General features: G+C 39.6%; 1 protein-coding gene across 1 annotated transcript in view; it reads left to right on the top strand.

Moving 5' to 3' along the window:
- Positions 1 to 6939: 6939 nt before the first annotated feature.
- Positions 6940 to 12500, top strand: part of agap3 (ArfGAP with GTPase domain, ankyrin repeat and PH domain 3) — a 114418-nt gene continuing 108857 nt past the window's right edge. Inside the window, exon 1 of the mRNA XM_087810675.1 lies at positions 6940 to 8278. Coding sequence (XP_087666801.1) covers positions 7141 to 8278 — 1138 coding nt within the window. The 5' untranslated portion in view covers positions 6940 to 7140. The remainder of the gene's footprint in view (positions 8279 to 12500) is intronic.

A 12500-nucleotide genomic window follows, 5' to 3' on the forward strand; every position in this document is an offset into this window, starting at 1 on the left:
ACTGAGGGGCAGCATTCTAGTGTTTGAACGTGTGTTGTGTGCTTGTTGTGTTACCACAGAAGAAAGAGTTTCTGCTGGTGTGTGAAGCTGACACACGTGTGTGGGTCTGTGTGGGTCTGTGTGGGTCTGTGTGCGCCCACACGAGTGTGTTGCTCAAGAGATCAGGTCACTTTAGTTTCACTGGTTTATATAATCCTGGCACAAGTTAGTAGTTAGTTTGAGTTTATGTTCGAGTCTCAACGTTTGTTGTTGTTAACACAATAGTATGTAATAATAATAATAATATAATAATAATATTATAATAATGTAATAATAATTATAATTATTATTATTATATAAGGTAATAATAATTATTATTATTATAATAATGTAATGACAATAATAATATTAATAATAATAATATAATTATAATAAGGTAACAATAACAATAATAATAATACTAATAATGTAATAATAATAATGTAATCATCATCATAATAATAATTATAAAAATGTAATAATAATAATAGTAATAATTATGTCATAATAAAAATGTAATACTAATAATAATAATAACAATGATTATAATACTGTAATAATAATAATCGAATGTTATTAATAATTATAATTATAATAATGTTATAATAATAATAACAATAATAACAATGTAATAATAATAATAATTATTAGACTTAGACTTAGAGACTTAGAGACTTAGACTGCACTTTATTGATCCTTTGATGAAACTCTCAGGGAAATTTCTGTTTTCCAGCAGTTTAGAAGGAATAGAGAAAAACCAAAACAGCACACAGAAGTAGTGTGGTACTGATAGTATTACATAACAACAGTAACTATTATTATAATAATGTAATAAATATTCATAATACAAGTATCTACTGGTGTTGATAGTACATGTTGATGTTCACTGCTCATAATACAAGTGTGTACTGGTGTTGATAGTACATGTTGATGTTCACTGCTCATAATACAAGTGTGTACTGGTGTTGATAGTACATGTTGATGTTCACTGCTCATAATACAAGTGTGTACTGGTGTTGATAGTACATGTTGATGTTCACTGCTCATAATACAAGTATCTACTGGTGTTGATAGTACATGTTGATGTTCACTGCTCATAATACAAGTGTGTACTGGTGTTGATAGTACATGTTGATGTTCACTGCTCATAATACAAGTGTGTACTGGTGTTGATAGTACATGTTGATGTTCACTGCTCATAATACAAGTATCTACTGGTGTTGATAGTACATGTTGATGTTCACTGCTCATAATACAAGTGTGTACTGGTGATGATAGTACATGTTGATGTTCACTGCTCATAATACAAGTGTGTACTGGTGTTGATAGTACATGTTGATGTTCACTGCTCATAATACAAGTGTGTACTGGTGTTGATAGTACATGTTGATGTTCACTGCTCATAATACAAGTGTGTACTGGTGATGATGGTACATGTTGATGTTCACTGCTCATAATACAAGTATCTACTGGTGATGATGGTACATGTTGATGTTCACTGCTCATAATACAAGTGTGTACTGATGTTGATAGTACATGTTGATGTTCACTGCTCATAATACAAGTGTGTACTGGTGTTGATAGTACATGTTGATATTCACTGCTCATAATACCAGTGTGTACTGGTGATGACAGTACATGTTGATGTTCACTGCTCATAATACAAGTGTGTACTGGTGATGATAGTACATGTTGATGTTCACTGCTCATAATACCAGTGTGTACTGGTGATGATAGTACACGTTGATATTCACTGCTCATAATACCAGTGTGTACTGGTGATGATAGTACACGTTGATGTTCACTGCTCATAATACAAGTATCTACTGGTGATGATAGTACATGTTGATGTTCACTGCTCATAATACAAGTGTGTACTGGTGATGATAGTACACGTTGATATTCACTGCTCATAATACCAGTGTGTACTGGTGATGATAGTACATGTTGATGTTCACTGCTCATAATACAAGTGTGTACTGGTGATGATAGTACACGTTGATGTTAACTGCTCATAATACCAGTGTGTACTGGTAATGATAGTACATGTTGATGTTCACTGCTCATAATACAAGTATCTACTGGTGTTGATAGTTAATGTTGATGTTCACTGCTCATAATACAAGTGTGTACTGGTGTTGAAAGTTAATGTTGATGTTCACTGCTCATAATACAAGTGTGTACTGGTGATGATAGTACATGTTGATGTTCACTGCTCATAATACAAGTGTGCACTGGTGATGATAGTACATGTTGATGTTCACTGCTCATAATACAAGTGTGTACTGGTGTTGATAGTACATGTTGATGTTCACTGCTCATAATACAAGTGTGTACTGGTGATGTAAGTACACGTTAATATTCACTGCTCATAATACCAGTGTGTACTGGTGTTGATAGTACATGTTGATGTTCACTGCTCATAATACAAGTGTGTACTGGTGATGATAGTACACGTTGATATTCACTGCTCATAATACCAGTTTGTACTGGTGATGATAGTACACATTGATATTCACTGCTCATAATACCAGTGTGTACTGGTGATGACAGTACATGTTGATGTTCACTGCTCATAATACAAGTGTGTACTGGTGATGATAGTACATGTTGATGTTCACTGCTCATAATACAAGTGTGTACTGGTGATGATAGTACACGTTGATATTCACTGCTCATAATACCAGTGTGTACTGGTGATGATAGTACATGTTGATGTTCACTGCTCATAATACAAGTGTGTACTGGTGATGATAGTACACGTTGATGTTAACTGCTCATAATACCAGTGTGTACTGGTAATGATAGTACAAGTTGATGTTCACTGCTCATAATACAAGTATCTACTGGTGTTGATAGTTAATGTTGATGTTCACTGCTCATAATACAAGTGTGTACTGGTGTTGAAAGTTAATGTTGATGTTCACTGCTCATAATACAAGTGTGTACTGGTGATGATAGTACATGTTGATGTTCACTGCTCATAATACAAGTGTGCACTGGTGATGATAGTACATGTTGATGTTCACTGCTCATAATACAAGTGTGTACTGGTGTTGATAGTACATGTTGATGTTCACTGCTCATAATACAAGTGTGTACTGGTGATGTAAGTACACGTTAATATTCACTGCTCATAATACCAGTGTGTACTGGTGTTGATAGTTAATGTTGATGTTCACTGCTCATAATACAAGTGTGTACTGGTGATGATAGTACATGTTGATGTTCACTGCTCATAATACAAGTGTGTACTGGTGTTGATAGTACATGTTGATGTTCACTGCTCATAATACAAGTGTGTACTGGTGATGATAGTACATGTTGATGTTCACTGCTCATAATACAAGTGTGTACTGGTGATGATAGTACATGTTGATGTTCACTGCTCATAATACAAGTGTGTACTGGTGATGATAGTACACGTTGATATTCACTGCTCATAATACCAGTGTGTACTGGTGATGATAGTTCACGTTGATGTTCACTGCTCATAATACAAGTGTGTACTGGTGTTGATAGTTAGTGTTGATGTTCACTGCTCATAATACAAGTGTGGACTGGTGATGATAGTACACGTTGATGTTCACTGCTCATAATACAAGTGTGTACTGGTGATGATAGTACACGTTGATGTTCACTGCTCATAATACAAGTATCTACTAGTGTTGATAGTAAATGTTGATGTTCACTGCTCATAATACAAGTGTGTACTGGTGGTGATAGTACACGTTGATGTTCACTGCTCATAATACAAGTATCTACTGGTGATGATAGTACATTTTGATTTTCACTGCTCATTATACCAGTGTGTACTGGTGATGATAGTACATGTTGATGTTCACTGCTAATAATAAAAGTGTGTACTGGTGTTGATAGTACATGTTGATGTTCACTGCTCATAATACAAGTGTGTACTGGTGATGATAGTACATGTTGATGTTCACTGCTCATAATACAAGTGTGTACTGGTGTTGATAGTTAATGTTGATGTTCACTGCTCATAATACAAGTGTGTACTGGTGATGATAGTACATGTTGATGTTCACTGCTCATAATACAAGTGTGTACTGGTGATGATAGTACATGTTGATGTTCACTGCTCATAATACAAGTGTGTACTGGTGTTGATAGTTAATGTTGATGTTCACTGCTCATAATACAAGTGTGTACTGGTGTTGATAGTACATGTTGATGTTCACTGCTCATAATACAAGTGTGTACTGGTGATGATAGTACATGTTGATATTCACTGCTCATAATACCAGTGTGTACTGGTGATGATAGTACACGTTGATGTTCACTGCTCATAATACAAGTGTGTACTGGTGTTGATAGTTAATGTTGATGTTCACTGCTCATAATACAAGTGTGTACTGGTGATCATAGTACACGTTGATGTTCACTGCTCATAATAGAAGTGTGTACTGGTGATGATAGTACACGTTGATGTTCACTGCTCATAATACAAGTATCTACTGGTGTTGATAGTACACGTTGATGTTCACTGCTCATAATACAAGTATCTACTGGTGATGATAGTACATTTTGATTTTCACTGCTCATTATACCAGTGTGTACTGGTGATGATAGTTCATGTTGATGTTCACTGCTAATAATACAAGTGTGTACTGGTGATGATAGTACATGATGATGTTCACTGCTCATAATACAAGTGTGTACTGGTGATGATAGTACATGATGATGTTCACTGCTCATAATACAAGTATCTACTGGTGATGATAGTACATTTTGATTTTCACTGCTCATTATACCAGTGTGTACTGGTGTTGATAGTACATGTTGATGTTCACTGCTCATAATACAAGTGTGTACTGGTGATGATAGTACATGTTGATGTTCACTGCTCATAATACAAGTGTGTACTGGTGTTGATAGTTAATGTTGATGTTCACTGCTCATAATACAAGTGTGTACTGGTGATGATAGTACATGTTGATGTTCACTGCTCATAATACAAGTGTGTACTGGTGATGATAGTACATGTTGATGTTCACTGCTCATAATACAAGTGTGTACTGGTGTTGATAGTTAATGTTGATGTTCACTGCTCATAATACAAGTGTGTACTGGTGTTGATAGTACATGTTGATGTTCACTGCTCATAATACAAGTGTGTACTGGTGATGATAGTACATGTTGATATTCACTGCTCATAATACCAGTGTGTACTGGTGATGATAGTACACGTTGATGTTCACTGCTCATAATACAAGTGTGTACTGGTGTTGATAGTTAATGTTGATGTTCACTGCTCATAATACAAGTGTGTACTGGTGATCATAGTACACGTTGATGTTCACTGCTCATAATAGAAGTGTGTACTGGTGATGATAGTACACGTTGATGTTCACTGCTCATAATACAAGTATCTACTGGTGTTGATAGTACACGTTGATGTTCACTGCTCATAATACAAGTATCTACTGGTGATGATAGTACATTTTGATTTTCACTGCTCATTATACCAGTGTGTACTGGTGATGATAGTTCATGTTGATGTTCACTGCTAATAATACAAGTGTGTACTGGTGATGATAGTACATGATGATGTTCACTGCTCATAATACAAGTGTGTACTGGTGATGATAGTACATGATGATGTTCACTGCTCATAATACAAGTATCTACTGGTGATGATAGTACATTTTGATTTTCACTGCTCATTATACCAGTGTGTACTGGTGTTGATAGTACATGTTGATGTTCACTGCTCATAATACAAGTGTGTACTGGTGATGATAGTACATGTTGATGTTCACTGCTAATAATACAAGTGTGTACTGGTGATGATAGTACATGATGATGTTCACTGCTCATAATACAAGTGTGAACTGGTGATGATAGTACATGATGATGTTCACTGCTCATAATACAAGTATCTACTGGTGATGATAGTACATTTTGATGTTCACTGCTCATAATACAAGTGTGAACTGGTGATGATAGTACATGATGATGTTCACTGCTCATAATACAAGTATCTACTGGTGATGATAGTACATGTTGATGTTCACTGCTCATAATACAAGTGTGTACTGGTGATGATAGTACATGTTGATGTTCACTGCTAATACTACAAGTGTGTACTGGTGATGATAGTACATGATGATGTTCACTGCTCATAATACAAGTGTGTACTGGTGATGATAGTACATGATGATGTTCACTGCTCATAATACAAGTATCTACTGGTGATGATAGTACATTTTGATTTCCACTGCTCATTATACCAGTGTGAACTGGTGTTGATAGTACATGTTGATGTTCACTGCTCATAATACAAGTGTGTACTGGTGTTGATAGTACATGTTGATGTTCACTGCTAATAATACAAGTATCTACTGGTGATGATAGTACATGTTGATGTTCACTGCTCATAATACAAGTGTGTACTGGTGATGATAGTACATGTTGATTTTCACTGCTCATAATACAAGCGTGTACTGGTGATGATAGTACATGTTGATGTTCACTGCTCATAATACAAGCATGTACTGGTGATGATAGTAGTACATGTTGATGTTCACTGCTCATAATACAAGCGTGTACTGGTGATGATAGTACATGTTGATGTTCACTGCTCATAATACAAATGTGTACTGGTGATGATAGTACATGTTGATGTTCACTGCTCATAATACAAGTGTGTACTGGTGATGATAGTACATGTTGATGTTCACTGCTCATAATACAAATGTGTACTGGTGATGATAGTACATGTTGATGTTCACTGCTCATAATACAAGTGTGTACTGGTGATGATAGTAGTACATGTTCTTCTCACTCGTCTCTGGAGGAGGTTCCTGCGAGTCCAGGCCGTGATCCACTCGACTCCACTCCTTGTTTTGCGTGTGTCCGGGGCTGCAGCTCACATTAGTTCCTCAACTTTCCAGAGATAGCAGCACTTTTTTCTCTCTCCTGCTGGAACTTTTGTTCCCGGCGTCGATGTCTGTGTTCGTCTCCGACTCGTGAGGAAAACCTTCGTGGGTGTGAGACGCAGACGCTGCAGGTGGAGAAGCTTTGCTGCGACTTGTTTGAAGATTAATCCTCAGGAATTCTCTGCTCTTCGTGTCGGGATCACAATGTTGGGAACTTGAGATGTTGTTCCTCAGCAGCGCCACCGTGGACTCCACGCTCAGGACGTCCACTCACGAGAGTCGAACCCACAGCCTGAGAGAGACTCGGGGAGAAGCTCTGGTGTCGGGGCCGGGAATGGGTCGCGTCGCTCACACCTCGACGGACGCTCGTCTGCCCGGAGACGAGATGATCGGCGCCGTCCCCAGAGCGGGTCAGAGAGACCCGTGGGCGTCCAGCAGCCGGAGGTGTCGGGAGGAGGTGGTCGAGGAGGAGGACGAGGAGGACGAGCATCACCTCAGGACCCGTGAGGTTCTGAGCCGACCCGCCGTGAGTGTTCTGGCGCGAGGGATTGCGTTCGGGCCTCACGGCGCCGTCACGGAACATGGTTCTGGTGCCGAGGACGCCTGGCTCCGGAGCAGGAGCGACAGACCTCGCCGGCCCAGGAGCGTCTGCATGCTGGCGGGTCCGGGCCCGGCTCACCTGGAACCCAGGAGTTCTTCCCTGAAGAGAGGCGCGACCCTGGAGGGCTCGGGTCACAGGAGCAGGAAGGACGAGCTCAGAGCCGTGGACGGCCTCAACGAGGTCACGACCCGACCGCGCCAGAAGAGCTGGAGACCCAGACCCGTCAGCATGACGGTGCTGGAGCTCCGGAAGAGAGGTTCCGAGGACGACCACACGGACGGAGCGAGTTTGCTCAAGGGAGGTTTTCGCTGGAGGTTGTTCGGTAAAAGCTCCAAAGGTGACGCTGACAAGGATGGAAAGTCTTCACGAAGCACCTTCAGCTCCTTGAGACGGAGCCTCAGTCTACGCATCCGGAGGGTCAGACCCCGGGACAAGGTCGACCCCCCGAGTACAGATCCTTCCCAGGATGCACCGCTGCAGCAGCAGCCTTTCTCGTACCTCACCGGGAGAACCCTTCCCGCCTCGAGCCAGAACCAGAGCCGGGGCAAGGTCAAGGTCATGGAGGTCCCGGTGTGTCCCGCAAAACCGTCCAGACCACCTCAGGAGGAGCAGAGCTTCTGGCAGATCATCGCCAGCAGGTTCCGGAGGAAAGATCCGGCCTGTGAGTCCGAGACCCGAGACGGTGTGGTCCTGGTGCAGAATAATCACTTCCAGGCCCGCGAGAATGTGGCGAGAACCTTCTGTCGTGAAGGTCAAGGTAAGACCTGCCAGCATTCTTCTCCCCCTCACTGCAGGTCAGACAGTTTCTCCAGCGAGACGACAAACGAGAACCACATGTGGAACATTCCCAGGACCAGGAGCTCAGAGAGTCTCTGGTGAACATCAGGGATTTGAACCATCACCGCGGGCGACACAGCTCAGAGCGCACAGACCATAATAGTCCTGCTAAATTAAGAGAGCTTAGGTGACGTGTGACGAGCTCTGAGCTGCAACGAGCAAACATAATGTCAGGAAGTGTAATTACACAAATATAATGTCAGGAAGTGTAATTACACAAACATAATGTCAGGAAGTGTAATTACACAAATATAATGTCAGGAAGTGTAATTACACAAATATAATGACAGGAAGTGTAATTACACAAACATAATGTCAGGAAGTGTAATTACACAAATATAATGACAGGAAGTGTAATTACACAAACATAATGTCAGGAAGTGTAATTACACAAATATAATGACAGGAAGTGTAATTACACAAACATAATGTCAGGAAGTGTAATTACACAAATATAATGACAGGAAGTGTAATTACACAAACATACTGTCAGGAAGTGTAATTACACAAATATAATCTCAGGAAGTGTAATTACACAAACATACTGTCAGGAAGTGTAATTACACAAATATAATCTCAGGAAGTGTAATTACACAAACATAATGTCAGGAAGTGTAATTACACAAATATACTGTCAGGAAGTGTAATTACACAAACATACTGTCAGGAAGTGTAATTACACAAACATAATCTCAGGAAGTGTAATTACACAAATATACTGTCAGGAAGTGTAATTACACAAACATAATGACAGGAAGTGTAATTACACAAACATACTGTCAGGAAGTGTAATTACACAAACATACTGTCAGGAAGTGTAATTACACAAACATAATGACAGGAAGTGTAATTACACAAACATACTGTCAGGAAGTGTAATTACACAAACATACTGTCAGGAAGTGTGATTACACAAACATAATGACAGGAAGTGTAATTACACAAACATACTGTCAGGAAGTGTAATTACACAAATATACTGTCAGGAAGTGTAATTACACAAACATAATGACAGGAAGTGTAATTACACAAACATACTGTCAGGAAGTGTAATTACACAAACATACTGTCAGGAAGTGTGATTACACAAACATAATGACAGGAAGTGTAATTACACAAACATACTGTCAGGAAGTGTAATTACACAAATATACTGTCAGGAAGTGTAATTACACAAACATAATGACAGAAAGTGTAATTACACAAACATACTGTCAGGAAGTGTAATTACACAAACATAATGACAGGAAGTGTAATTACACAAACATACTGTCAGGAAGTGTAATTACACAAACATACTGTCAGCAAGTGTAATTACACAAACATAATGACAGGAAGTGTAATTACACAAATATAATGACAGGAAGTGTAATTACACAAATATAATGTCAGGAAGTGTAATTACACAAACATAATGACAGGAAGTGTAATTACACAAATATAATGACATGAAGTGTAATTACACAAACATAATGACAGTAAGTGTAATTACACAAATATAATGACATGAAGTGTAATTACACAAATATAATGACATGAAGTGTAATTACACAAACATAATGACATGAAGTGTAATTACACAAACATAATGACAGGAAGTGTAATTACACAAACATAATGACAGGAAGTGTAATTACACAAACATAATGACAGGAAGTGTAATTACACAAATATAATGACATGAAGTGTAATTACACAAACATAATGACATGAAGTGTAATTACACAAACATAATGACAGGAAGTGTAATTACACAAACATAATGACAGGAAGTGTAATTACACAAACATAATGACAGGAAGTGTAATTACACAAATATAATGACATGAAGTGTAATTACACAAACATAATGACATGAAGTGTAATTACACAAACATAATGACAGGAAGTGTAATTACACAAACATAATGACAGGAAGTGTAATTACACAAACATAATGACAGGAAGTGTAATTACACCGTAATGACTTTAACTCTTCGTTCAGACATTAATAGTCGAACAACAGATGATCGACCAATAGAAACACAGCGTCGACCTGAGGCGTCGTCTCTTTAACGACCCTCTCAGTAACGGGGACCTGAACACCTCCCATGATGCTTTGCCCAGTCGACCAATCACAGTTGATGACTTTAATGACAAGTCATATCGACCAATCGCACGTCACTAAACGTGTGTAGAAAGGCATCATGGGAGTTAGTGTTTTGTTCACTGTAGTTCATATGATGGGATCCATTTGGTGGTATTTCCCAGCATGCATTTCAACATTGAACGTGGTGACGGAAGGTTATGATCGTGATCGGACCCTCGTGAAGCTCTGAAGGTCCAGATGAAGAACATGTGTCATGAGAGGTCAGAGGTCGCGATTATTGTCACAGAAAATAACTTGTTTCCATCATTGAAGTTGATGAACCGCGTGTTGTCGACCTTTGACCTCGGCGAGGTTGTGCTTCCTGGCGTGAAGCTCCTAATGGCCTCAGAGGTCGGGTGTGTTTACCTTCGGGCAGGTTGCCGCGGATACATCACAGTGTTACTGTGTCGCTCAGTCAGGAATGTGGGTGTGTGTGTGAGTGTGTGTGTGTGTGTGTGTGTGAGTGCAGCGTAGAACCTGTCGTGACCTGTGTCGGTGTTCAGTGTTTGAATGGATCACACACACACACTCACTCACACACACACAGACACAGACACAGACACACACACACACACACAGACACACACACACACACAGACACACACACACACACTCACACACTCACACACACACAGACACACACACACACACTCACACACACACACACACACTCGTACACACAAACTCGTACACACACACACACACACTCGTACACACACACACACACACACACACTAACACACACACTCACACACACACACACACACACACACACACACACACTAACACACACACACACACACACACACTCACACTAACACTAACACACTCACACACACACACTCACCTTGAGTCCCAGTGACAGGAGGTCCATAAGTTCCTCCTCCAGACACGAACAAAGCTCTTCTGTTGTTATAAAGTCTTCACTGAGCCGTGAGTCGAGCTCACATGTGTTTCCTGAGGCTCTGTGATGAGTGACGTCGGTGATGTTTTTACAACACAACTTATTTACGGCTTGATGGTAAATAAAGTGTTGTGAGGTTTTGTTAAATACCATATATCCATCATACATACATATGCATCAGAGGTAATGAGGTGAAGATAGTTGTCAACTATAAGTACCTCATGTGTGTCTGGACAGTAAACAGACCTGCAACACAGACCATGTTTATAAGAAAGTTCAGAGTAGAAGTACTTTCTGAGGAGGATCATTGAACATCTGCAGGAAGATCCTCTGCATGTTCTACCAGTGTGTGGTGGTCAGTGTTCTATGCTGTGGTGTGTTGGGGTGGAAATGTGTCCAAGAGGAGGTCAACAGGTCAACAGGTCAACAGGTTGGACAGGTTGATCAGGAGCTCTGTGGTTGAAGCTGGACTCACTGGTGACAGTTGCTGAGATCATTGAACAAACTACTGTCCATCATGGATGATGACAGTCATCCTCTGAACACTGTCATCAGTGAGCAGAGAAGCAGATGCAGCACGAATGCTCCTACCAGGTGCAACACTAATAGACTCAGGGACTCATTCATCCCTCGGGCTATTAAATTGTACAATTCTGAGTTCGGGGGCAGGAGTGGAGTGAAAGTATCTGGATGTTCTATGTTAGTCTTTGTATCCTTTGTCTTTGTTGTTTTTCTTTGATCTATGTTCTTTATCTTTATCTTTAGACTTAGATTGTGTCATCTTGTTCTTCCTCTTTATGTTCTATTTTTTATTGTTTATGAAAAATTGCTGGCTACTGGTAAAAAACAATTTCAATCAATAAAGTTTTACCTTACCTTACCTTACCTTATCTCCATAAACTTCACAAACACTGACTTTTAGTGACATCTTGTGATTTTTTAATTAATAAAACTGAAGACGAAATATGTCCAAACATCAGCTTCAAAAGCTGCTGGACTCACTGTATCCTCTCGTCCTCAGTCATCATTCTCCCTTTAGCTGTGGAAGACGTAACGACTGCTGCCATCTAGAGGCCGGGAGTTTAATTGCAACAGATGCTGTGAATAAAC

This window comes from Callionymus lyra, chromosome 16 (genome assembly GCF_982586985.1).
Source record: "Callionymus lyra chromosome 16, fCalLyr1.hap1.1, whole genome shotgun sequence".
Lineage (NCBI taxonomy): Eukaryota > Metazoa > Chordata > Actinopteri > Syngnathiformes > Callionymidae > Callionymus > Callionymus lyra.